Source organism: Talpa occidentalis, unplaced genomic scaffold, assembly GCF_014898055.3.
Source record: "Talpa occidentalis isolate TD23 unplaced genomic scaffold, MPIMG_talOcc4v2.1 talOcc4.7, whole genome shotgun sequence".
Lineage (NCBI taxonomy): Eukaryota > Metazoa > Chordata > Mammalia > Eulipotyphla > Talpidae > Talpa > Talpa occidentalis.
The window spans coordinates 93,432,755-93,460,650 of record NW_023605083.1 but is presented as its reverse complement, the minus strand read 5'-3'; the positions used below and the strand labels follow the sequence as shown (position 1 = coordinate 93,460,650).

At 48.6% G+C, this 27,896-nt stretch overlaps 1 protein-coding gene across 6 annotated transcripts in view; it reads left to right on the top strand.

Annotated features, from left to right (window-relative positions):
• Positions 1–22,989, top strand: part of GAS7 (growth arrest specific 7) — a 217,413-nt gene extending 194,424 nt beyond the window's left edge. For all 6 annotated transcript variants that reach the window (XM_054689112.1, XM_054689111.1, XM_037495495.2 and 3 more), the window contains 7 exons: positions 22–96; positions 3,865–3,943; positions 8,877–9,005; positions 10,012–10,135; positions 14,728–14,807; positions 16,223–16,321; positions 16,937–22,989. In XM_054689112.1, the coding sequence (XP_054545087.1) occupies positions 22–96; positions 3,865–3,943; positions 8,877–9,005; positions 10,012–10,135; positions 14,728–14,807; positions 16,223–16,321; positions 16,937–17,050 (700 nt within the window). In that variant the 3' untranslated portion in view covers positions 17,051–22,989. The remainder of the gene's footprint in view (positions 1–21; positions 97–3,864; positions 3,944–8,876; positions 9,006–10,011; positions 10,136–14,727; positions 14,808–16,222; positions 16,322–16,936) is intronic.
• The last annotated feature ends 4,907 nt before the right edge of the window (positions 22,990–27,896 follow it).

The window sequence follows — 27,896 nt, the reverse complement described above, 5'->3', positions numbered from 1 at the left end:
CTGGATTTTCTCCCTTTGCAGGATAAAGATTGAAGAAGAATATGCAAAGAACTTAGCTAAGCTTTCTCAGAACTCCTTGGCTGCACAGGAGGAAGGGTAAGTGAGGAGGGCAGTGATGCAGCTGGGGAGGAGGAGGGAACACTCAGAAAGGAGGATCCCTTTCCACCCATCACTGATTACCTGCATAGGCCCATGTGGATGGGGAAGTCTCCTTATGCCTGGCATAAGCTTCTAGCTCAGGGTGAGCACCCACTGCTTGAAATACAGGCATCTACACTCACGGTCGGCACCTCCATATTGTCTTCTAATGGCCAGGGACCTCCCACCAGATACTAGTGTGTGTCAAAACCTGCTGTGCCCTGACCCCTGCTAGCTGGACACTAACCCTCAAGTACCCACCAGAGGAAAGATAACAAGCTTTCTGGTGTCTCTTACAAGGACACAAATCCCATTGAATCAGGGTCCCACCCTTTTGACCTTGTTTCACCTTAATTCCTTAACTTCTTCCTTAGAGGGCCCATCTCCAAATAACAGCCACAGTTGGGAGGGGAGGAGGGAAGGTTTCAACATATGAATGGGGGGAGGACACAAACATGCAGTCCTTAGTAGAGTGATAAAAATTATTTTGGAAATAGAGGTAGTGGTTGCACAACATGGCAAATGTACTAAATGCTGCTGAATTGTTCTCTCTTAAAATGGACGTTTCTGTTATGTAAGTTTTATCTCAATGACAAAAACTAATAAAGACCCTCAGCAGGTTAGAATTGAAAGGTTTCCCCAAGGTCCTCCTTCTAGAAAACCTCCCTCCAGTGCAGTCTCTGAATCACTCCTATGAGGGGAAGTGAGCCCCCGAGGAAGGAAGATGTTCTCCCCAGGACGCTTGTGGTTGTCAGAAGAGCTGTGATGTGAAACAAGTCCAAATCTGCCTGCATGGCTTGGAATCCTCCGGGGGACCGGCTTTGCCAACCAAATGTGGCTTTAATTACAGCCCCTGCATGGACTTGCTTTGCAGCGGTGAGGCCGCCTCCCAGTGGTTCTTGCAGGCCACAGGGCAATTCACTCTTCCACTGACATTAATGAGGTTTGCTCCAGCCCTCTTCTGCAACATGTGCTGGACCTGAGTGGGGGGCAGGAGGGGTCCTAGGAGTGGGTCTCCCTTCCGGTCTGAGGAGGAGGGTTTCTTAAGTATCCCCATGCCCTGCAAACCGCTGTGCTGCTCTGGAGTCTTCCTGCTTCCACCTCCTCGGCCTGGGCTGCTGCCAAGGACACTCCGTGCTGCCAGTACATACAGCATATGCTCCAGCTCCACGAATCAGGCCTGCAGCACCAGGCTATACACACGTGCACCTCCAAACATGGGACAGCCCCACACATGCACATCTAGTACCTGGGCATGAACACACACCTCATTGCCATAGCAGCGTGTGCACTCACCCCTGCACACACTCCTTCCAGCAGGCTCCGGCCGTGGGGGAGTATGTGAGCATACCCCCCACTCACAATTTGCAGCAATGCCGTTTTGCATTTTTACACACTGCTTTGTACATTAACACTGTCTTCCTGGAACCTTTCAAAGTGCAGCATTAAGAGCCTAGAAAATTGGGCCAGCCTGGGAGGCTGCTGTGCATGTTGGGGTGACTTGAGCTGCTTTTGCATCTGCAACACTGTGTCCAAATTAGATTCTGCAGGACATGTGCCCATTGGTAAATAAACAGAATTAGGTTATTTATTCTGCCTTCATTTTTTCTCTCCTGTGTGGGAAGGAAATGGGATTTTGGGTCTTTCCTGCTTGATAATTATGACAGTAACATGAGCTTTGATTTGGCATGCCTCAGACTGTATATTGGAACTGAAATAATAGCTCAGGGTTTTTTTTCCATTAACCTCTTATCAAATGAAAAATATCTCTCTTCAAATGAGAGAATGTCTAAATTGTTTTTTTCAAAATTGTGAAGTGGCTTCAAGTGGCCTGGAATATTAGGTAGGAGTGGAGGGTGCCTGTGGGAGGAGCACTAGCTCAGACAGGACCCCCTGCATGTGCGGGGGGGGGGGGGTCTTCCACCTATCGATGCCCAGCTTGGAGGTCAGGCCAAGGACATTGTCCCAAGCGTGAAACTCTGCTTCTCCTTTCCTCCCTGTAGCCTCAGGTGACATTCTCTGGCCATTATAGCCATCCACTAACTGACCACATGCTCTGCTGGCAGTGGATTTACCAACTTTTGGCACCACCAGGTGCCTTATTGGCTTCTGGGCTCTTTATGTCCCTCCCGCGGATTTCTCATGTAGCTCAGTGGCAGGGATCGACATCACCTTTAATCAAGCTCCCTCTCCTCCTGCTTCTGTAAGCTTTGTATAGTGTAGGCTTTCATCTTAGATCTGGATCCCCCTGGAAATAATCTATAGGTATAGCAAGGGTCAAGGTTCCTTTCTCCCCTGTGGATATTGTTGTCTCTGCACCATTTGTTAAAAAGACTGTCCATCCCCCATTGAGATAATCTGGTATCTTTGCTGCACATCTATCAGACATCCTCAGTGCGAGTCTGTTCCTGGACCAGGCATTCTCTTGCATTTTCTATATGAAATTTTTTAGCCCACCTATGTCTCCCTCTCTGACCCCCCTAGAGGGTACAGAGTGGGCCCCCACAGCTTCCAGGAGCTCAGGCCCTTGAGGCCAGGACAGATGTCAACAGCTTGGATTGCCCCGTCTCTCATTCTATCTCTTCCCTGGTGGGCTCCCCAGCTAGAATGATCCCAGGGGAGCTTTCTTTGCTGCCTAACTCCTAGATAAAATCAGTCAGTCATTTCCCATAAACACTCACCTCAGACTAAGCCAGCACCACAGCCAGACAGGCCTGGACTGTGATCAAAGGGTTCTGTTCTGCTGGGTAATTCTTAGCTACTGGCTTCTCCGCTCAAAATCCAGAAGCCTCGCAGCATGCTGTCTTTTAATCAGCTTTTGCCACTCGAGTTTAATGAATTCTCTGGGGGAAGTGGCTTTTTGATGAAATTAAGTCAACTGAACATTCAGCCTGTATTTACTGACTGTGTTGGAGAGGTCTCAAGCAAGGAAGCAGGGTGTCATTTGGAAGGTCAGTGAGGTTAAAAGAGTTCCTAATAATAGATACTGTCACAGGAGGATAGGGTGGGAGGGGGAGTTATAGGTGGGGGAACTCCAGTCAAAAATCTTGGAAACTTCAAGAGATAGCTTCTATTTTAAGCATCTTGTAATAGAAAAGTGATTTAGCTTACAGGTGCTCTAGTAAGTTGTAAGCAGTGTTAGGACTCACAATGCCAAATTAGCACAAGTGGGGAGCCCTCTGTGCTGTGTGGGCATTCCTAAGAGGTCTCCAGACCCAGATAGTGCCCCTTTGCCCCTCCTGGAGCTCAGGCTGCTGAAGGCTTAGCCTGCAGCAAGCTGCATGTGGTACCCTCCATTTGAGAAGGGCTTCTCCTGGAAAGGCACCCACCTCCTTCCTTGATTTGCTAGCAGGTTAATTTGCAGCCCATATCCCAGGGAGGCCATGAGGACCATCGTGGGCCAGGCATCAAGCCCTTCACTGCAGTGTGCCCCACCTTCCTCTCACATCTCCCCAGATTCTTGGGGTTTCCCATGGTTCCCCCAGCCACTCAGCTATCTGCAACCATCCAGCTCCAAAGAGCCTCCCCTGGGTTTGGGTGACTCCCCTGTCCCCATGCTCAGGTTTGTTTTGTGTCTCACCCCAGTTTACAGTCATGGGTGTACTGTGTATCCCCAAGACTCAGGTTCAAGACCACCATTTCACCTCAGGAAGGACTGTGATCTCTAACCTGGGATCAGTGCAGCCCTCTCTCTCCTTGGGTCTGACGATCTCCTTCACGTTACAGCTCCCTGGGAGAAGCGTGGGCTCAGGTGAAGAAGAGCCTTGCAGATGAGGCCGAAGTTCACCTCAAGTTCTCCGCCAAGGTAACCCCTCCCTGTAGCCTCTTTGTGTTGATCTTACACAGTTGTGAGCTGTTACACATCGAGTAACTGTCTCTCCAGCCTGTAGGGTTTGCCACTTTTCATGTTGTAAATTTTAACAGTTGGGAAAAGATATACATCATTCAGTAAGTTCCCACCTTACTGATATGGTGACATCAGTAACCATAAGTATCTATTCGGAGAACAGTAAAATGTCGTTAGAAAGTACAGAATCTGTATTATCTTTGTTTTCAATAGAACTTATTCATTTCAAATTTAGATCATTTAAGTTTTAATACCGGCTATCTCTAATAACCAGTTCACAAAATTCCTACAACTTTAGCCTTCAGCTCTGGTGAATCAATGGGGCCGCCCCAGCACACCTCTTTGATGTGAGGGTGATGCCCATTACTTCCTCAGGTGAACCCCTGAATGGCGGTGAAACCCCACACACACATTGTTGGGCTTTCCAAGTAATTTATTGGCATTTTCCATGTCTTCTTGGTGTGGTGTCAGGAGAGAATAGACTATGCCAAAAGGAGAGCATTTTTCTTTGGTTTTGTTTGTTAAAAAATTTCACAACAGGTAACTGAGTCTTCTTTCCTTTGATCCTGAAGACTCCAGTGCCAGGGCCTTCTTGAGGACAGTGAAGTTTCTGTCCCATTCACTCTGTCCTCAGTACCAGGCTGGTGTCTAGTATATAGTAGATGCTCAATAAATATTTTTGGAAGTAATGAGAGAATGGAGCTCTCTGACTAGCTCCTCCCCCCTCAGCCTTTTTAGATCTACTTTCATGATTTCTCCATATTGCCACATGACCTTCTCTTCTCCACTTCTGGCCCCTAGCTCCAAATTTCTTCTCAGGGAGGTTCTCAGCTACTTTTCAGGGGAGAAATAAACCAAGTGTCAAAGTGAAATAATTCACAAAATGTGTATGATGGTAGACAACTCACTAGCGTGTTTGCCTCCTAAGGGGAGAGACGCTCTTGAGAGTGTCACCATTCCCAGTGACCTTTGTCCACAATCTTCTTACTGCCCCCCCACTGTCAATAGTCAGACAGAGCAGTCTGAGAGGGCACTGGACATGATACTTAAACTCTTCGAGCCCCCGTTTTTTAATTGGGAATCAGACTGCCTCTTTTACTACTTAATGGTAGCATTCCCCCAAAGATAGCTGCTCCTTCCCAGAGCTTCTGCATTGAACATCCTGGGTCCTATAGCTTTTCCTGTAACAATTGGCATTCTGGTCTTTGGGGACCCTCTGGGATTGCCCTGTGGGTGGATAGGCATTTAGCTTTGTACTCAGGTCTCCCTATGCCACCCCATGATGGCTTGCTGCACACACAGAATGAATGTTCAAATGACTGAGATACAGGGAGGAGCTTTATAAAGAGCTGGGGGGCGGGGAGAGGAAGAAGCAGTGTTTTACCAGCTCTCCACTTGTAAAGGATGTTAATGCCCCAAAAATGAGTTGACACCCACATGTGAGAATTCCTGAGCCTGCAATGGCACACTAACCTCATCCACCAAATACTTCATAAGAAAATTGCCAGTCAAGCACTGGGAGAGAAGTAGCTCCATGAATTGGTCCCTTTTCTGCCTTGCATATAAAACAGCATGTTATTTTAAGCTGTGGATGGTAGGTAGTGTTCTCGTTAGGCCTCCCTTCTCTCACCCTAACCTCCTGCCACTCTGTTTTCTGCATGGCGGGAACCTCCATTGACTGGTGCCATGAATGGGGAGCTGCTGTTCTGAAAGGTCCTCTGCTGGAACCCCGGGACCCCAGTGGCATTTACTCCCCGTCAGCAGGACCTGTGGTTCTTGGTGGCTTATAGAGCACTCAAGTGACAAAAGCCTCTTTGAGGCACAGTGTTCCCCTGCTTCCTTTTATGCCACCACTTGCACCGACACTGTGGTCACCAAATGTGGGGGGTTTTCCCACACCCACCAAGTCTCTGACACCAGCTGAGTGTCCTACAATTTAACTCAATTCTGATTCTGTTTACCAGGTGATAACATCAGATTCTGCAGGTGAAGGGCTCAGTCCCATAAGGCCGCCCTCACTTCAGGGGCCAAGTGGCTTCCCAGGTGCCCACACTTCTGTTTGGCTTGGCTACAAATGGGAGGTTTTCATGGTACCTGCCTCAGGTTTGATAATTTGCTAGAAAGGCTCACAGAACTCAGGGAAACACTGAGGTAACCGGTTTCTCATATAGTAAAAAAATATGATAACAGATACAGATGAACTGCCAGGTGAAGAGGTGCCTAGAGCGAAGTCCAGAAGGGTCTCAAGCATGAGAACATCGGTCTCCATGGAATTGGGGTAATCCCTCCCCTTTCCAGCATGTGGGTGTGCTCGCCATGCTGGAGCTGTCTGGAACCTTGAATTTTGTAGCTTTCTATGGAGACTTCATTAGACAGCATCATCTACTATTCACTCAAAGTCCAGGCCCCCTCCCAGGAGGATGGGGGTGGGGCTGAAAGTTCAAGCTCCTTATCATGGCTTGGTCTTTCTGGTGACCAGCTCCCATCCTGAAGTTGTCCAGGAGCCCATTAGAACAAAAGCCACTCCTATCACCCCTGAATTCCAAGGGACTTAGGAGCTCTGTGTCAGGAACTGGGATCAAAGACCAAATATTAAAAGAGAAAATGCCGTAGCACCTTTGCCACTTATGCCGTTACAAAGGCTTCAGGAGCTCTGCTAGAAGCTAAGGATGAAAACCCCAAGGAACATTTATAGTGACCACAGTCTCATGGGGCTCTACCTGTCTTAGGTAGGTATGTGCAGGATGTGTCATCTCCTTTGATTTTATCAACCATCATGCAAGACAGCATCACCATTTCTCACATGACAAGGGCCAAAGAGGCTCAACCACAGCCCAGGGGTCACACTGCCAGGTGGGATCAGCTACCGGGGAAGCAAGAAGGGGACTGAGTGCAGGGAGACTTGACCCCCAGACCTTCCTCCAGGCCAACCAGTGGCATTTAAAGCACACAACTCTGCCTGCTCTTAGGGGATGTCCAGGTGGTGCAGGCTGGCCTCCAAGTGCCCAGGATGTTTTCAGTCAGATGTTGACGGCACGTACGGCCACCATCCAGTTGATGGGAGGTGTATGAAGAACGCTTTCCCAAAATAGATTTCCATGAGAGAACCTCGCCATTTTCCGCCTGTCAGTCAGTGGCAGTAGCCTCAGGCAATCAAAGTACAGCTCAGGAGTTTGTATGGCAATTCCCTGCAAAGAAAGGGGCTCCAAGAACTTACTTGTCTGCCATGGATAGTACAGCTCCATAGGCATGAAACCTATTTAAATGTATGCTCCACATTCCACTCTGCAGTTCTACTCTGAATGCTCCGGGCTGGGAGAAGGGCTCTCCGAGGAATGCAGCTCTGCGATAGCAGTCTTTCAGGCTCTGCCAGTCTGTTAGCCAAGCCATTGTTAATAGCAACAGACTGGTAAAGAAATAAGACTGCGCTATATAAAGGAATTTATACCTGGCTCCAACTGCAGCAGGGAGAATAGAACATTCCTTCTGAGGGGGGAAATCTAATCATGCAATGGAGGGCACGCAATTGCATTCAAGTCAGTAGATTGGGTGGGAGGGGGCGGCAGTTACATCAGTGCTGTCACAAACAAGTTTTGTGACCTTGGGCAAGTCCCTTAGCCTCTCTGGGCTTCCATGTTTTCATGTGTGAAATGAAGAGTGTGGACCAGAGCACGACTTGAAACTTACTTGATTGTGACCCTCAGGGATGCATTTCACTGACCACCCAGAACAGTCAGTATCCACCCTCAGCCAGTATCCACCTACAGGTGCTCACACATATACCTGGCGGAAACTCGTGCTGCAGGAAAGTCTTATCCTTCTACCTAAAATGCATTCTGGTGTTTTCTATTAGAGCTGGGTCTGTTCTCATCAAAAAGCTCGGCCTGACCCACTACATTGATTTCACAACTCTTAGCAACCCACCGTTTAAAAAAGCACTGGACCAGATAGTCTCTGAGAGTCCTTTCAACTTGGGATTGCTCTTATTCTCTTCTGATGTATGAGCAGAAAGAAGGAGGCTAAGAGTGCAGGAGTTCTAAAAAGGCAAGCTGAACAGCTCCATCCAAAACAGGCCAACCCAGAGTTCATGGGATTCAGCTTCCAGGAAGTGCTTCTGCCTCTGGTTAAACAAAGATGCTTGAAAGTTAAAAATGAGGATACGATACCCAGCCAATTTTTTTTAAAGAAAACTTGCATTTTATAAGTACTTATAATTTAGTAGAAGAATCCTGGGGTCTTCGTCTCTGGGATTGACTGTCCCCTGACAGCTGGTAGCATTATGTTTCCACATTGTTGTTTGGAATTTGGGGAAAGCATTTTGGTGTGTTGGCAGGTTCTTGGACCCTTCCCCAGACCACAGAACCTGGGGCTTGGGCCCAGGAATCCTGAATTCTGAGAAGCCCCTCTGGGTCACTCCTGGGCACATTCAAAGTCTGTGAATGAGCTTGCTTTCCTGGCCATCAGAAAGAGACCCCACAGTTAGTGATGTGACAGGCTGAGTTAACCCCAATGGACCCCCAATTAGGGGCAGACTCCCACCGCAGTTCAGTGATATAGCTGTTTCCATGCGAAAGGGGCTTGCGTGCTCTTGGCAACTGTCAATTTTATGGCATCTTACAAACCACCACCAGATGGGGTTGTTTTCTTATATGAGGAAACATTCAGGAGCTCAAAAAAATAGCAGACATTTATAGCTAACCTGAAGAGAGGGGGTCTGGATAGCATTCTTGGTTAGTCTCCAAAGTCATCTAAGCTGCCACTTTGCCGCCCAGGGCACTGGACACTTGTCAGTGTCCTAAGCAGTGAAGGGCACTCACTCTGCACCAACTCCTACCAGATGCTGTGTGGACCCTGAGTATATCCACCCCCCACCCCCCACTCTCCTCAACAGCTTCACAGCGAGGTCGAGAAACCCCTAATGAACTTCCGGGAGAACTTCAAGAAAGACCTGAAAAAGTGTGACCATCACATTGCTGACCTCCGCAAGCAGCTCGCCAGCCGCTACGCCTCGGTGGAGAAGGTAAGGGACCAGGAGGCCAGGGCAGGGGCGGGAGGTGGGGACCTTCTGGAAGGGTGTGGGCACCAGCAAGGGCGCCATGTGCTTAGGTAGAGGCCTTTGTCCCCATGTGGTGGGATCCAGGTAGACCTGGGGTGTACAAACCTCAATTCCATGCCCAAGAACTTCTGCCCCTGGCCCGAGGCAGGTAGAGCTGCTCCCCATGGCACTGGGCTCACTGCCCAGATGGCCAAGAGAAGCAGGCAAGGCTGCACCTGCAGTGGGCATTATTGTGGGGTCAACTGGGCACAGAAAATGAGGTACACCCTTGAATGCATAGGAGAGTACTGGTCCGTCATGTAATCCCTTTGTCTGGGCCTTGCTCAGCAGATTGCCTCCTGACCAAATTACCCCCGCCTCTCCCCAGAAATCAAAGCCATCTGACCGGGTGGGTAGCTGCCAATGGCCAGTTCCAAAGGGGAGAGGTGTCCCCCAGGGGCAACTCCAGTGCCTTTGGAAAGGTGGCAGGAGATGGGCATGTATAGCTATGGGCAACTTAGACTCTCCGGCTGCTACCACCAAAGAGCCTTGGAGCTGTGGATGGTGGAAAACTCAATAAGGAAAGCAGGGCTGGCCTGCCCAGAGCAGGGTGATTGTGCTGCTGCCATCTGTTAAACATGGCTGGCAGGTGACACAAATGACTTCTATGGTCCCTTCCACCCCAACAGGGCTGTGGTTTTAGGACTGCGTGGGTCTCCACTACAAGTCCCTGCTCCCATCAGGAGCAGGTCAAGTCAGGCGGCAGTGGGGTGCCATGGGAGTACGAAGGGTGCTGCAGCCCCTGCATGGTCACTGGCTAGCTGGACGGTGCTGGTCTAGTGGCTCAGCCTCTCAGAGCCACTGTGGCATCGTCCATGAAAACAGGTGAAGGAAAGTTCTCTTAGCTAGACAAGGGGGTGCAGCCATGTGACCAGTGGGCCTTCCTGGTTCTGAGCTCTGTGAACAGTTCCCGCATGTCCTTGAACCCCAGGCCCGGAAAGCCCTCACGGAGCGTCAGAGAGATCTGGAGATGAAGACCCAGCAGCTGGAGATCAAGTTGAGCAATAAGACGGAAGAGGACATCAAGAAGGCGCGGAGGAAGTCCACACAGGCTGGTGAGTGCCGGGTAGAGGCCCACCTGCTTCCCACGTCCTCACTGCCACGGAAACACAGAAAGGAGGGGATGGAAAGTGGGGTGCAGGGAGGCCTATCCCATAGGACAAAACTAGGTCTAGGGACTGTGGACTGGGGAGCAGCCCAGACTGTCTACAGGTCATGACAGACACCAGGTTCCTCACAAACCCCCAAAGAGGACTCTTTCTTGCCCAAGTCCTGGACCTCTGATCCCACAGTGGACAGTCTCCTCATGCACCTGGAACTCAGGGGTCCTGTCCCTACATGGAGGAGGAGAGCAAACCCCAACCACCCACCACACTACCACCTCCCCAGGGAGGGATGCTCCAAAGATTGGCCCTTGGTGATGGGCTCCTGCCCCCAACAGGGCCAGCGTTTTATTTAATGAAATAACCAGGTTTCAGATGTTCTGACAGATTTCCCCCAGTGCGTTGGTTTCTACTCCCACCTAGTGGTAAAAATTAGCTCGCACAAAAAAAAGGGGGAGTAAGGCCAGTTAAAACCAGCAAAAACTTACTAAATATTTCTTTTAGAAGGCCGCAAAGACAGTGCCCTTTGCTTTCAAGGTTGCAGTGTAGGGTTAGGGTGTGGTCAGATGACCTCTAGGTCTCTTTCACCTCCACTTTTGGTGAACTTGGTACAATTAATTTATGACCAAATAAAGCAGACACCATGTGGACCTGTGAAAATACGAAGATATAAAAATAAGTCAATAACAAAGTGATGTAATATAAACATAGCACTTGATATAAATATCATACAATGCTCAGCAATAAATTACTAGGTCCAGAAATAGAAAGTATAATAACTTATTGATATTGGGAAGGGAAACTCAGGATGAGATTAATTATAAAATTATTTAAAAATCAAATTATATTGCAAAATAGTATCATTGCTTGACAAAAATAATTTAGTCAGCACATAAGAATATAAATCTCATTTTTCAGATACAATCACCAACATTTCCTAGTGTTTTAATTTAATATTTATATTTAAATTTGACCATCCTCTCTAGGTTTGATACTCAGATTTCACCATATGCTCCAGATTTTGAACTTATATTTTAATTATTTTAGCGATAGTTCCAGCCCATGATCTATACATTTATTTGCCTGTGTACTTGTACACATCGGGCCTTTTCAACGGTTGAATAGCATCCAAATATATGATCGTATCCAAATTTATTTCCTCAACTCCCTCATTGATTTTTGTGGGACTTTTAGACTGTGACAGAGTGTTTGCCAGTGTCAGCAGTGCTGTGTTATGTAAATGTGTCTGTGACAATAAATTTCTATGGCGAGAGCATGGCTGTGGAGTTTGTGGTTCAAAGGATCGTATCCATTTTGAGAGATATTTCCAATTTGCTTTCCAGAGATGGGGACCCACACAGCACCTATGAAAGCCTGTTCCTTACATTTTTGCCAGCACGTGTGTTATCAGATTCTGACATCATAGCTATCTGGTGGAAAGTCATATATGCCTTTTAATTTAATTTACATTTCTTTTTTGAGTGATGTTGAGCATTACAAAAGACTTAGAAATAACTGACTTTTTTGTGAATTGATTAGCTCTCCATTTTCTTGTTAAGCAGCTGATCTTAATGACTGATTGATAAGATTTATTTAGATGTTAGGAAAATTATCCTTTTGTCATTTGAATTGCAAAAGTTTTCCTAGGTCATTATTTTTTAATTTTATCCTATGTTTCTTTTATTTGGGGGTGGGGTTTGTTTGTTATTTTTTAAAATAAGTTTCCTTTTACGATTTCTAGGTTGAAAAAAGGTCTTTTTTTCAAGATTTTTTTTATCTTTTTTTTTTTTTTTTTTTTTTTTTTAAACTTTGGGAGGCCTTCGGGTGTTTATTTGAAAGAAAAACAAGATTTGGCCCAGCAGACTTTTCATTTTCCTCACACCACTGCTTTCATCACATTCCAGAAGTTCTGATTCAAGTATTTTCATTTCTGTTGTATTCTTGATATTTTGTTATTTGTGTTGAGTTCATCTGAGTCAAATTTTGAAAAAAGATCTTTGAGACTTGGCTTTGTTACTGTTGTTTTCTGGTCTTGCTCTTTGTTGCTAGTTTTCTTGCATTGTCATCAGATGATACAGTCTCTCATTCCTACAGCTTGGAATTTCTTTGTAATGAAAGTGATCAGTCCTGAGACCTCATTCTAAAAAAATACTCCCTGTGTGCCAGCCACCAGTCAACAGCTCAGAGCATCCTCCCTTTCATCCTCATATTTTCACATATCTACAGGTGGGGCAACTGATGGCAAACGGGGTGAGGCAGTCTCCCCAGGCACACAGTTCTGGTGTGTGGAGCCCCGGAGTCCTTCTCTTACACCAGCCTTGCTTGTTACCATTTTGCTGGGCAGCCTGTGCCCCAGAAAATCCCACCTTCCTTTCACCCTGCACCCTTCCCTCCCCCTTCCATCATCTTTTCTAAGGCTACTGAAAGGGAGGCCATGTGGATGCTCCAGGGCTTGACTTCATTTCATCATCAGCACAGTTCATGTTAACATGCTGCTGCCCTGGCCAGCATCTGCTGCAGCATGTGCCTGCCACCACTCAGTCCCCACCCTTAAACCTGGAAGGTGCCATTAGTATCCCCACTAGAGGGGCCTCCCTGGTGGCGCAAGCAGTTAAGACGCAGCACTGCGAAGCTACCGCAGCTACTGCAGCACGAGTTGGATCAAGCACAGCAGACCTTTCGTGACTCGCCCACTGCTCCCCTCAGCAGGGTATTTCAGTCAATCTCCCTGTTCTGTTCCCCACTCTGGTGAAGCCTCTCACCCCCCACCACACCTCTGGCCTGTACCCCTGTTTTTGTATGCATAAATAAAAATAAATCTTTCTTTAAAAAAGTACGCCCTTTACAAGAAATTGGGGCACAGGCAGGTTTATCGGTATCAGCTATCACAGTAAAGTCAAACATGACAACCCAAATATTATGCTTCCAGAATCTTCTGGTTCCAGAATCCATGTCAGCCATTCTGTCCAATTTCAAACTTTTGGGGTGTAGAGAGAAGACACCCTCCTTCACCTACCCTACTCCCTGACATTTAAGTTCCCTAAACGTGTTCTCCAGTCAGATTGACAGCGCAGCTCAGGGAGCTTTCACAGTAGGCTCTATCCTCTATGGGGTGCACGCTCACCCCATCCACAGTCAGACACAGGCTCGCAGTGGGGGTGTGTCTGCCGCACAACGTCCACTTTCTTCCCTCTCATGAGTCCTGCTCGGGATCAGGGCCCAGTCACTAATGTTGGACCAAGAACCAAAGAACCAAACGAGCGAAACCCTTGATTTGTTTTGCATTCCTCGAGGCTGGTCTCTGCAGCGTGGGGCAAGGCTGGTGGTGAGGCGCTGGGAGAGGGCGCTGAGCCAGCCCTGGGCTGTGTGGCCCTCACTCTCTCTTTGTACTTTCATTTCAGAATACACACAGGCAAGGGCGAGGCCAGTGTTGGAATAAGTTGGAGTCCCCTTGATTGTAGTTCTAAAGAGTCAATCAGTTGGTCTGGGTTGGCTCTTGAGCAGAGACCATGGTGCCTTCCCTGCCTCAGGAGCCCTGCAGCAATCAGGAAGCTGCGATCCAGAAGCTGTGCACTCCGCTGGTGCTTCTCCCACTGGATGTGTCAGGATCACCTGAGGATCTGTGAAAATGCAGTTTCTGACTCACTGGGTCTTGGTCCATCCAAGCTCTGCCTTTCCAGCCAGCTCCCTGGATGTAGCCATACAGGGTCTGTGCTTTGTGTGATAGGATCCTGGGGTGCTGGGACCTCAGCACTGTTTGCAGTTACTTTATAGTTGGTATTCTTTCTAATTACAAAACGTTTCAAACATATATGTGCTTAAAGACAATCATTCTGGCCATCAAGGTGGAATAGTTACATTTATTTCAGGGTCTCCCTCTTGTTAAATAAATTGCTATAGAAAGAGCATGTTCCCTTTGCCACCCATCTTTCTTTTTCCCAACGCAGTGGCAACTCCTATCCTGGAACTGGTGTGTAGCTTTCCAGTGTATGTTTTTAAACTATTCATGCACATGAATGAACCATAAGCCACCAGATAAGTTATTTTGTGTTTTAGTGGAACACCTTGCTATGTGCATGTACATGCACACACACAGAGCACAATCAAGATTTGCAAACTTCTCTTCCTGAACGGTAACTAGTACCAGGTTGCTTGTGGCATGTATTTTAACCAAGCAGGACTCTCTAAAATGAAAGGAAACTGCTGTCTTTAGAGAGAAAAACTTTCCTCAGGTTCATGATAGGGGTAAGAATCCAGGAGTATCTCTCCCACCATCTCCTTCCTCTCTCTCTCTCTCTCTCTCTCTCTCTCTCTCTCTCTCTATCTCTCTCTCTCAAATCCTTCTTGAATTCTGAATGATTGGCATGTACGTTGAGATGGACATTCTGAAACTAGTCTCTCAGAGTTGCCCCTTCTTTTGCTCTCCTTACCAGTGGCCTCCAGGACCCCAGGGAGGGGGCAGGCATTGTTGTGGTCATGGGTGGGAGAGGGATGCCTGGATGAAACCAGAATGAAGCATGACTGTGGCTGGTGGCCTTTTCTAGGAGATGACCTCATGCGCTGTGTGGACCTCTACAACCAAGCCCAGTCCAAGTGGTTTGAGGAGATGGTGACCACCACATTGGTGAGTGAGCACACCTGTGACGCATATCAGGACCAGGACTGGAGCTCAGGAGGCCCTGAGAGGATACTGGCGGGCAGAGACACATGGCAGCGACTGTAGCAGACCACTAGATCTGCTCTGGTGTTGGGGTCAAGCCTTGCTGCTGGGCCAGTCTATGTGGGTTCAGAGTCTGGCTCTAGCACTTCTAGCTGCGTGTCAATACAGGCGAGAGTCGGGTCTAGCTATATTCTCCTTGACTGTCCCCTGAGGGATCAGGATCAACTGAGGTTGAGCTGAGTAGATAGTAAGGCCTGTGGGACAAATAGTCAAGTTGCAGGAAGAGTGCCCCCCCCCAGCCCAAAAGAGGGGCAAGTTGTTGATTGGAGATCCTTGCAAGGTGCATTATTAGGTGAGTTGGGGGAGCTGTGTAGGGGGAACATGGGGGAGACACCTGATCAAGGGATATGGGGAATAGGCAACAGACCCCTTTTTTGCTCTCCTATTTCTCCTTGTCAGTCAGCACCTGCCTGCATGGGACAGTGGTTGGCCATTGGGCCAGACAAGAAAGGAGTCATTGCACCAGGTTTTTATCTCACCATTCCTGTCCATCCAGCACTGGGCTAACCATTCACCTTCTTGGTGTCAGCCCACCAGAGTGATTAGAGGCCTCCCCCAGGATGGTGACCTAGATTTCCTCTTGGCTAATCTCATTAAGTCCCCTGGTTTAACCCTCTCCGCTATTAATCACCTGGGCAGTGACCTAGTTAGACACAGAATAGCAGGCTGAGCCCCTAAATTCCAAAGATGTGGAACAATGTAGAAACCAAAGGGCAAACCCTTCCCACTCTTCCCTTTGACAATGAAAACACACCTGGATACTGGTCTGCCCCTGAGCACGAGGAGTGGACAGAGGAGTGGACAGGAGGCTGCTCAGCAGAGGCCAAGGGAGAAAGCCCCAAGAGTCTGAGGCATGGAAGCTCCCAAATGTGTCCCATTTCTCTAGCCCTTGGGGCCTGGGGCTGGGGCTGTACTGTGCAGAAGTATGATTGAGGCACAGCAGGTCCTGGTTCAAATCCTGCTGCTCTTATAATTTCATCTCACTCTGGAGAAGCCATTTTACCTTCTAGGTATTAATTCCCTGGCCTGAAAAATGCAGATAAAAATGGAACCTATCTCTTAAAATGATTATGAGGACAATGCAGTAATGCCTGCAAAGCCCTTAGCACTCACTGTGCTTGGCAGAGTGGTTCGGAGATAGTAACTGCTGTATAATCACCTTCACTGAGTTTTTTGTCACACCCCTGAGGGTGAGACAGGATGGGAAATAAGCAGGAACTCTTGTGTTTTGTGCATTGGGTAGTCTGGGCTCTGGGTGCTGGGAAGGTCCCCAAATTGAGGGACACACTCAGGGGTCTCTGGTCTCTCCTCCTTGGCAGGAGCTGGAGCGGCTGGAGGTGGAGAGGGTGGAGATGATCCGACAACACCTGTGCCAGTACACACAGCTCCGGCATGAGACGGACATGTTCAACCAAAGCGTGAGTCCCCCCACCCTCAGTCTCAGGCCTTCAGGACTCCGGGGGTACACTAGGGCCAGGAGAGAGTTGCATGGCATTGTGCCATGGCAGGTTAAGTGGCTTTTATAAATGAATCTGTCCTAGAGGTGGATGGTGGGCAGTAGCCCCGGCCTGTGAGCAACCTCTTGGGATGTACTTATCCTGATTAGCCTGGACATCCACGTGAACCCATACCAAGCACATGAAATAGACATGCACATGGGTTGTCACCCCAAAGAGAAAGAAGTCCCGGGTAGTTAAAACACTGAATTCGTGATTACCTCCCCTGACACTTTTATTTGAAAAATATTTCTAGAAATATTCAAAATATCTAAAACTACCTTTGACCTGTTCTTGGGAGTTAAATGTGAGGATAAAAGAAGAAAGAGGTCTATGACCTCATGCCTAAAGTAGGGGAGGAACAAGAGTTCTAGGACCCCCAATCTCACAGGCCTTGAATGGGCCTCCCCAGGGCTCCCCACAACCCTATAGAGAAGCCGCCCTCACAGGCACCATGGGAAGCAGCGTGACTCAGAGGGACTGTCCCTGGCTTGGCCGCCATCTTTGATGGTATCCCTTCTTCTCTGTCCCTTGCAGACAGTCGAGCCTGTGGACCAACTGCTTCGAAAAGTGGACCCTGCCAAAGACAGGGAGCTGTGGGTCAGAGAGCACAAGACAGGCAACATCCGTCCTGTGGACATGGAGATCTAGATGGGCACCTGTGGCCCCGGGGGTCCTGCCAAGGAGAGGGGCCGGGGGTGGGTCCCACAGAGAGACGGTGGTGGCTCCCACTGTGGGGCCTGCTGCCAAGTGGCGCTGTCCTCTCACCCGCTTTCCTGTTCCACTGAGGAGTGGGGGGAACAAGGGCCACAGCTGGGATTCCAGAAGGGCGGCTTGGATGGCCCCACTGGAAGCTTCCTAGTGCTCCCAGACCAAGAAGACCGATCCACAGCCCTGCCCTTGTCTCCGAGGTCGAAGCCCCCCAACTTCTGTGCTGTGCTTGTTGCTCTGAGAACAAATAAGGCTGGAACTTTGTGGTCCCTGCTGAGCATCATAGGGGTTGCCTCCCTACCTGGAGCCAGCTGTGTCACACGTCTGTGCCCCTGGAAGCCCCAAGGCCCCTTCTCCAGTTGGCCTCCTTGTCTCCAGGGCTTTAGAGGGTCAGGGGAGAAAGGCATCTGTCCCCAAAATATTAGGATCAGAATCAGGATCAGAATCGCGGCTAGAAGTCGCCATTCAGCTGAACAGCCCACACCCACAATCCTTTGCAGCCCTCCATTTTACCCTGTTGCATTCTGGGAGCCCACATTCTGTCTCTTCTCTGCCATTTTTCACCTTCAGAGGTCTTGGGGAGAAGGCTTGGCTTGTGTCTTCCCAAACTGACCCTGCCCGGAGAGGTCAGGATGGAACTACCTCATTCAGCAAATTAGCCCCGAGTCAGAACGTTGAGTGGTGTTTCCTTGGATCAAGCATCTTCTGTCGTCTCCTCTCTAGAAGTCCCTAATCCACCCAGCTCTCTGCTGCTTCCTCAGTCAGGGAAGCTCCTTCCTCTCATCCTTACCCCTTTCCAGGGGAGAGCGCAGTGGGGCTGGGTCAGCTCCCTGTGGGGAAGGGTTGGGCAAGTCTGCATCCTGCCCCAGGTAGCTCCACCTGCTTGTCTAGGGTGGGGTAGGGACCCCATCCCTCATATGAATCTCTCTCACTGACTGGCCTGTGCAGGCCTTGCAGACTCTGTTGGCTGTAGTAGTGTCCCACCTCCCTGCCTCTCAGCTCCTTCTGTGTGTCCAGAGCCCGTACCAACTCCCTCTTTGGAGCTAGTACCACTTTTCCCTTGTCCCATCTCCCAGTTCTTGGAAAAGCCTGTTTAGAGAATGATTTGAGAGGCTGCCAATGCTGTTGTTGGGCGTCGCTCATCTCTCCTTCCTTTTTATACCACAACAAACGTGTACTCCACCATGTCAGCCTTGAAAATCAGCATGAGGGAACCGGAGGCAGCCAAGGCCATGCTAGCAAGGGATAGATTCTATCCTTTTCTCATACCCGAGAATCTATCTTTCTTAGTTATTGTTCCTACTTTGGATAAACAGGTCTCCCAGAGGGCGGACTCTCGGGCACAATTGACTTGTCTCCTCTTGGTCTTACATGTTAATACGTCTGGCATTATTCTTGAATCTTTTGGTATTTCTCTCATAGAGTCAGATTTTCTCTTTTGTATTAGAAAGATGCTGAATATCCTAAAGAAAACCAAACATTGTCACTGTTCTTATCCAACATCCCAACCAAAAAGGTTGGGAAGAACCAACATGAAGGCCATTGGGACAGATCTGTCCTGGGATGGAGACCCACTCCTTCTGGACCTAGGGGCTGGGCCATGACATCAGCTACCCAATTTAGGATATTATTTCTTGGTTTCTTTATTAAAAACGGGTGCTAGTAATAATGGCTTGATGGCATCATCACCTAACCTGTGAATGATTTTCAAATGTTCAAAGTCATTAGCCTTGTTATGGACATAGCTATTTTTAATATGACTGGGCTCATTGAGCTTGTCTCTTCATTCCCAGTTGAAGATTCCAGAGTCTCCTCTTCTTCTCTTGCTTCTTCCAGGGCAGCCCAAGTTGACTGGAAGTTTGGAAATGATTCTTTCCCTCACCCCCTCACCTCAGCCTCATTAGCCTCTCAACATACTTCCTTTTTTTTCTTCCCTCCTAATTCCATCATCAAGCATTTGTATTAGGGCAATGTATTAGGATCTGGGGGCAAGATCTGGTCCTGCCAGCGTAACCCACAGTCTCTTACTTTGTGTACTTATCTCTTCCCCAGAGATCTTGCTGGTCAGTAACCTTAGTATTTATAAGCAGAATTTCGATTTTCAGAGATACTGTTATGCAGCTCAATCATGAGCTGCATTCATTCATTCACTCACTCATTCCTTCTTTCACTCAGCAGATACTAGGGATAACCCAGGCACTGCGGGAAGCATGAGAATTGTAGCTGCACAAGAGTCAGTCCCTCTCCCCCACCCCCTCCATGTAGGTAGAGGTGTGTTTAGACCTTTCTGGAGCATGAGAATGCTGCACCCATTCCACAGGATGGAAGGTGGGCAGCAACAAGAGTTTAACCACCTGGTAGCCAACCCTCACTGCCTATGTCCAACTCAAATTTCAGAACTTTCTTTGTTTTAAATCATCTGTCTCACTTTCCAAATAGGAAGCATGAAGCCCGAGGATGGCCAGTGAGTGGCGTGAAATTGACAGTGAATCAAGAGTAGGCTTGGAGTTGATACCAGGCCTCTATCCATTCACAGGGCTCCCTCTCTGGGTGCAACCGAGATTAGGATGAAATCTTGAATATCTTGAAGTGCATTTTGGAAAAGCAGACACATCTGGGTAGTTGTTTCAGTTTCTGTTTTGAGGTTTAGGACATCAGAGGATTTGGTTGGGTTTATTTGGAACGGGTGATTCTTGAGAAGAACCATTCATTGCTCCATTTCTAGGAACAGGTGAGCCTCTTGTACCTGCCTCCTCCTGGAGACATGGATGCACTTAGTTTTGTCTTTGAAAATCTGATTTAAAAAATCTTTCTTTCTAGGGCAAATGGTGTTCCAAGTGAGTTGGTTGCCATGGCAACCTCCTGGAAAAGCCACTTGTTCCTCTCCATTTTTCTATAGCTTTTGATCAGTATTGCAAAGCACAGAAAAACTGGGCCATGGGGATGCCGGTCTTGAGGGTCTCCCTACCTCCCCCCCGTGTCTGTTGGCCAGGGAGGATTTCTGCCTTGGAGGCATTTCTCTGCTCATCAGGGATGATTAATGACTGAAGCAAACAGAGACAGTGTATACATTCACAGATGAGGGGTTTGTTTCTATCCCTTTGTGAAAACCAATCAATCACTAGATTAGTGGATGAGTGCATAAAGTTCTTGGCTGAGCCAAAGTCCCTTCTTGGAAATACAAGCCATAAAATTCAAAGGATGTCAAAGACCTTGGCTTGTTTAAGTGATTTCACTTCCAGCTGTGAGTGCCCTCGACAGGGAGAGTTTAAACAGGATTCTACAGACCTGCTCATGAATGTGCAGGTAGGGAAAGCACTTTACATATGTTAAGTGGGGCACTGAGTGGCAGGACACCCTCTCATTACTTAGCTTACTTAGGCAGGACACCCTCTCATTCCCATAATCCTTCTCACTCCTGAAAGCCTTGTGTTTTTCTAGGTTTATTGAAGTATTTGACATCCAGTATTGGGGTTTATTGACATACAGTAAAATTTACCTTCACTAGGGTTTAGTGAATTTTGACAACCTTATACAGTCTTGTCAATACCACCAAAATCAACATATATTCACTACTCAAAAAAAATTCCCTCAGACCCCTGTGGTCAAATCCCTCCTCCCATCCCTAGCTTCTGGCAAAGACCAATCAACTTTATGACCTTGTAGTTTGCCCTTTTCTAGAATGTCCTATAAATGGAATCACTCTGATGCAGCCTTCTGAGTCTGGCTTCTTTCACTCAGTGCTTTCAAGTCGCCCGTGTTGTGTGTGTCGGTGCTTGTTCCTGGGGTCACGGAGTCACCTCCTATTGCATGGGTGTCCCACGCAGCTACCTTGCTTTTAAAATGAGCTTTTACCCTGGAAGTTCCTGGCCCAGGGTCTTCTTCAGCTTATTTGCATGGTCACATCAGCCTGCTGCTTCCTACCTCTGCCTCCCAAGGCTTTTCTTCAAATGCCAGCTATGCCCACAAGTCGTCTTTGGGGCTCACACTTTCCTTTTGAGTTCATTTTAGGATTTTAACAATGCGGAAATCTGCCAGCAGCTGGAGGGAAGAGTGGACACGGTCTAGTGGCCTTCCTCTCAGAGAGCAGATTCACTCTTTGTGGGCCCCGCCCCCCACTTCAACTCTCATGTCCCAGCATTTGGTGAGCATTAGGAGGTATTCGAGGCAAATGGACATGACATGGCTGAGGGGCGGGGGGCTGGCCATGAGCTCATCACCACCCTTCCCTGGGTCTTTGTTGCTTCATCTGCAAACAGAAGGTATTTGTCTTAGATGATGGTCTCTCAGGCTTCCTCCACTGACTGTATTCTACCTCCTGCCCCTTCTCATTTCCACCTTTGTCCCCTACAACCATGGCCGTGCCTAATTTGGGTCACCATGCGTGGCACTGTCCAAAAATCCTCATGAGAGGGACGCCCTGGCACTTCCCTGTTGAGATGCAAATGGAGCTCAAATTAAGTTTCATGAACCATTGAAATGAGGTAGTTCCTCCTAGACCACCCCCCATCACCACCAAAGATAGCTTAAGTCATTCATTACCTTTGAGGTCTCATCCACTGATCTTTGATGGCGTGTCCCGAGGCTCCTTCTGCGGAGCCACGAGAGACACAAACTGACACCGTCTATCAGGTTCCTGTCATTGTTGGAACCTTGTGCAGCTGGTGGTCACACAGAGCCTGACCTGTGCCTGCAGCCTACTGGGTGGTGGCAGAGACAAGATCCAACCCTGCTAAAGCCCGGCAGGCTGTGGGCATGACCTCCAAGGTGACGACTCCTCTAAACCATGTCTCCATCATGCCCTGCTCAGAGAAAGGTGAGTGCTGGGAGGCAACCTGGCAAAGCGCAGACATTCCTGGACATTGCTGAATCCCAGCCAGATGAAGGTCAGGGCTGTGGTGGTGGGAACTGAGCATCTGTAGCTGGGATTCTTCTAGGTTGGATTTTTCCAGGGAGCACTCTGAACATCCTCCCCCGGCCCCAAGTAGTGTTACTGCTCTTGGACCTTTCCTGAAGGGAGGGACCCAACCCCTGTTATAGGTCTGGATGAGCATAAAATAAGTGAGAGGCTGTGAAGACTTTGGATTTTCTGTGTGCTGTTCAGGGGACACTGACTTTTTTGTTGGGGGAACTTCCTAATGGGGTTGCGATGGTGGACTGCAAAGGGTCAGAGTGCTTGGGCGCTCTGGGGTGTGTGCCATGAACAGAGGGGAAGGCATGTGGTACTAGGGTAACAGCACTGAATGGCCCCACCCTGTTGTCTCATATGTTGCATAACCTGAAGTTAAGTCACATTCTCTCCCGGGACCTCTGTGTACCCATCTGTCCAGCAGAGACGCTTCCCTTCCAGCATCTTACAAGCAGACCAGCTCTTGGGGGCTGCGGACCCAGGGACAGGAATTGAAGGGGACACTGCTCATCATCGTGGGTGTGGACCCCAAATGTGCATCTCTTCCTTTCCCTTAGGAAGGTGATTGGGGGGCAGTCCTTTCGCTGACATGAGCACATCAGCAAACCCTACAAAAGTGGAATTTTCTAACAAAATAAACTTGCTTGTTTGGTCTGTTTTCTGTAACTTTTGCTAAATACTTTATACATTTTTAATGTTAAAAAGCTGTGTCTCCTGCCAGCATTCCTCATCCCGGTAGGTATGAATGTGTTTACTCCACATTGTATATCCTTCCATCTTCTGGCTGCCCTAGATCAGTAAATAAAATCGATGTACTATAATTTATAAGTAACACTGTTGAAACTCTGATCCCTACGGAGGCTGTAATCTGCCTGCCCCCACCCTGCCGTAATAGCATTTGTGTGTATTAATGCTGAAGAATTAAATGTTTAAAGGGTTTAAATTTTGAAGGCGTTTGCTATATATAATTGCTCTGCTTTATTATAAAGCGTTTTCAGGAAGTTAAATGCTCTCTCTCTCTCTCTCTCTCTCTCTCTCTCTCTCTCTCTCTCTCTCTTTTGCTTTGATTCTGTGTGTATACTTGAGATGCTTAGATTCATCCCATGTAAAATAAACTGTCCAGAGACACTGGGTCCCGCTGGGCGACCCTCCTTCCTGGAGGGCTGCCACGCTCCTCCATATAAATGGTCTCAGAGTTCCTCCCAGGCTCCCAGGGTTGGTGATTGGCTTCTGGTGACTTAGCAGAGGGACACATCCTGGGTGTTGACCTGTGGGTCCCAGCCCCCTGCATCACTTCCACCTCCAGGGCTTCTGGCTGTTGTGTCTTTTCTCATCCATCCATCCATCCACTGAATAATTACTGAGCACCTGCTATATGCCAGACACTGACGTAAATCCTGGGAACACATTGGTGAATGAACCACAAAGAGAACCCCACCCTCACACCTTCACAGAGCTTCCTAGCAGAGAGAGAGAGATACAAAAACCAAAAAAATAGGTATAATAATGAAACTATATGAACAGTTGGCGTATGGAAGTTGTTGAGTGTTATAAAAAAAGGAGAATTGATAGTTCTAGATGTGAGGGTGGGTAAGTTGCAATGTGAGATGGGTATTTGGAGATGACCTCATTGAGAGGCTGGCATTTGATCAAAGACAAGGAAACCTGGGAAGCAGCCTGGGAGGTACTTGAGGGAAGAATGTTCCAGACAGAGGAGGTAGACTGGATTAAAGGGCTGGGCACTTGCTTGTTTGAGGCCAGTGTGGCTGGAACACAGGGGTGGCAGGGGCTGGAGCAGCCTCTGCAGGACTTGGTGGCCATCAATGGCCATTGACTTTTGCTCTTGGGGAAATGGGTGGTGCTGTGGGGTCTGAGCCAAGGACACAAGCCTGCCTGCCTTGTTACAGGATTCACTGCAACTCTGTAGGACAGGGAGAGGCAGGGAGACACAGAAGCAGGCATGCAGGGAGAGGTGACAGGAAGGGTCACAGTGGAGGTGGGCAAATGGGCTTTGAAAGTAGAGCCAATATGATTGCCTGACAGGCTGGAGTGGGGTGTAACAGAAAGACAAGTGCTGAGGACGACGCCAAGGATTTGGGTCCAAGCAACCGAAAGGATGCACCGCCATTTATTGCGAAAGGAGCTCCCTGGTCGGAGCCTTGTTCCCTGGTCTGCCTCCCACTTACCCTCTTCATGCCCCCTTTTCCCTCTCAGTGTAGATGTCTGTGCAGGCTCCAGGCCAGGGGAAGAAGGCTCATCTTGTCCTTTAGCTCATAGCAAACAAAGGTAGCTCATACCTCGCATGGGGCTGAGGGCTGAGGCCTGGGCCTCCATAACAGTCCCCGCAGAGCTCCTGGCTTTGTGCAGCAGAGGTAGTCTCTGGGAAGAGTCCACTTCTTTCAGTCCAGGCAAGGCCAGGAGGGGGAGACACAAGCTGAGACTCTGACCAGAGAAGAGGCCTTCTCCCCAACTGCGGCAGTCAGTAATCTTTGGGGCGTGGGGAGGGTTTATGGCCCCAGCTCAGACTTAACAAATCCATTCACAATACATCATCTGCAACAACTTGTTTGGCTAAGGAGCATAAACTCTCCCTCTGAGAGAAGATGTTTATGCAGGTTTTCAAACAAACCTCCAGGTCACAACCCCTCTCTCGGCAGCATCAACACAGCTGCCTGTGGTCCCCTCCCACGGCCGGCCTCCTGGGCACTGCAACCTGAAGAATGTGGCCAGTGCCAGGCTGCTTCCCTCCCGTTCCTGCGCCTCCCTCCTTGCTCTTGGAAAGGGCAGAAGAGGCTGAAGGCTCTGGCCGCCTTCTGCGTTAGGCCTCTCTGCCTGCAGCCATGTCCATTGCCATGGCCCTTACCACTGAAAGTGGAGCTTCTTGCCCTTGGATACAGTCCTCCTGGAGAAAGGGGGCAGCTCTCGTTCAAAGGGGTCTGGAACCTGGGGCCTGGCAGGGCGGTGCTTTCCTCCTGGCTTTGCCACTTAACAACCACGTGACCCGGCAGTTCTCCTGCCCTCCTGTAACTCTGCAGGTGCCTCGCCTTTTCTCCTTTTCCTAATAAACCTGTCCTTTCAAGATGTAAAAAAAAAAAAAAAAAGAAAAAAAAGGCAACCATGTGACCCTTTCAGAGCTCCAAATCCAAGTCTCCACGCAACATCAGCCCTGTGGATGTGCACAGACCTGGCACCCAGGAGGCATTTCCCATGGCTCCCATGCCTGGTCAGAAGCGAGCAATAGAAGCATTTGATCTCGTTTTCATGACCTGGGTTTTATTAGTTTGTTTGTTTCTAATTTGTTGACTGTGCTATTTCTAACTGCTATTGAGAATAAACACCTTGCTACAGGATATGGAAAGTCTGGGAAAAAAGAAAGGGCTATTAAAAAACAATATCCTCTCACAAACTAAGGGGGGGTGGGGATAGTAAGCACACACAGGATCATACACACCTAACAGTGAGGCTCCTGAGAAATATTCTGGAACTGCAGGGGGTGGAGAGGACAGGAGGGGCGGGGTGGCGTGCCAGTGCCTGGACTTCTCAGCCCATCCTGAGCAACACCCAATGGGCCTGGCAAGTTACTTTCTCCCAGCAACAGGGATTTGCAGTCCCCTGTCATTAACTAGTATGTTATAAAACAGGGTGTAAATGCCAGTTCACCTGCCTAGAGATTATGTGGTTTATAATCTCTAGGTTGCTCAGTAGTAGCAACCACTACTGAGCCAAGAAGACACTTCTCTCCAATCCAATCTGGCAATTCTGGGTTTTCAGGCATGTTCCCCTGCAACACAATGCTCAGCTAAGACAGGACACTTCCCTTTGGGTGATGAGAATTCAGTGCTAGGTTTTTTCCTTTTGTCCCGTACTTGCAACTATGACTGTAGTGATGGGAGGCCTCCTCTGCAGTGCTCCCTGTCTCTGGTGTATCCATTCACCCACTCAGGAAGCATGTGCTATTGCCCGCTAGCTACAGGCAACAGGCTTATTTGCAAAATGACAAACTTCAGGATGAAACTGAACCAAAGATAAGCTATATTTGGCGTACACCATTTTTTAAAAAATTCTGAATTAATGTGTGTAAGTTTGGAAATTGCCTCTACAAGTCAGATTTCTGGATTCCTCTTGGATGACTGAAAATTCTAGGAACACTGGGCCAAAGTCCCATGTGACCACATTCAAATGGAGTCATGTTGGAGCAGCACTGCACCCCAAGGCCCAGGCCTAAGGGGGTCAGTGAAGTCTTTGCCAAGGTTGGATGCAAAACAAGACATCAGAACAAGCAACACAGCACAAGACCAAACTCCACCACCTGCAGTCTGGATGGAAGGCCAGTGTGGCACCGTGACCTAAGCTCCTCCCCTGACATGAGTGGGCTCAGGGAGCTAGTGGGATGCTGAGAAGGGGTTGGAACAGAGTGGCCATTTTGGAGGACGGGCATTGAGTGCCAGGTCTTCTTCACAGGAGCTACTACAGATGCAGCCACCCCACATGCATGGATGCCACTGACATCAGCAACAGGAGGCTGCACCCCGCCAGCCCCTGTGGTCACAGGACTTGGGGACTTTGCCCCAGGCCCTAGGTTCAGACACTGCCTGCTGCACACAGCTTCACTCACCATAGTTAAGTAGCTGGACCCTCTGCCTCCACCCTATAGTTCTCCCTCTACCTTATTAAATCATTTTTTCTGTTTTGCTGCACCAGCTCTCTTTGTTTATAGTTGTGGCAGTGAATGTGCAGACCCAGAACCAGTGAGAGTGGTTCTAGGCTGGTGAGAGTTTTCATACCCTCTCCTCAGTAACAGTTGATATTGGCAACCACTTCCAAGTGTGACACAGGCCTCACTACTCCCTATTACTTCCCTGATCTACCTGCTATACTCACTCACTCTGTAGCTCCCGTGGGCAATTTATGATCTATTGCAAATGAAGAGTGACATTTAGCCCTTACTATGTGTTGGGCTCTCTTTAAGTGCATTATACATGTTAAGTCATTTCAGCTTCACAATAGCAATAAGATGGCCGCTATCACACCCCTTCACTCAAGGAACATTCACTGAGGGCCTAAACGTGCCAGGCATATTCCGACAATGGAGTCATGGCCTGGAGCAAAACAGAATGCCTGCCTTCATAGGGTTTTCATTTTGGTGAGGGCACACACAGCAAACAGAGTAAATAAATAATATGTCAGAAGGTGTAAGTGTGAGGGAGAAAAAATACAGCAGGATAAACAGTTGGGGTGTGCTGATGGTTGGTGGGGGTGGGTGTGCTGTTGTAAATACAGTGGCAGGTATAGGTTTTGCTGAGAAGGTAACATTTAAGGAAAGACATGAAAAGATGAAGGATTGAAAGAAAAAGTATTCAAGTTCGAGAGGGGCTAAGAAACATGCCTGGGGTCACACAGCTAGTAAATTGTAAAGATGGAGCTTGAACCCTGGGCTGTCTCCACAATCAGCTTCCTAAGTACTGCATTATAAGACTCAATGAGAGGTGCTATCCCAGGCCCTGAGACCCTCAAAATTAGGGTAGAAAACAGGCAGTAAAGGGGTGCTCTTAGAAGGCTAGAAGTGGGGTATGGGAGGGACAGTGCAGGGCAATGGGGAAGACTCTAGCCCAAGGCTTTGGCAAGGAAGTTTCTGAGTCCTGTTCTATCTCCTTGAAGGCCAAGAAGGATTGACTGCCTGCTGTCAGCAATTTATTTTAATCTGGGGGGGGAGGAGGGAAGGAAGGGACAGGGGATTCTGGGAGCTTACACTGCCCCCACCCCCAAGCTCAAAGGCCCATCCTCTCCCCAAGTACTGAGGTGAACCAGCCACAAATCCTTCCAATCCACTAGCACATCCCCCTTCGGCTCCAGGCCCAGAGGCACCTGTCTCTGCAG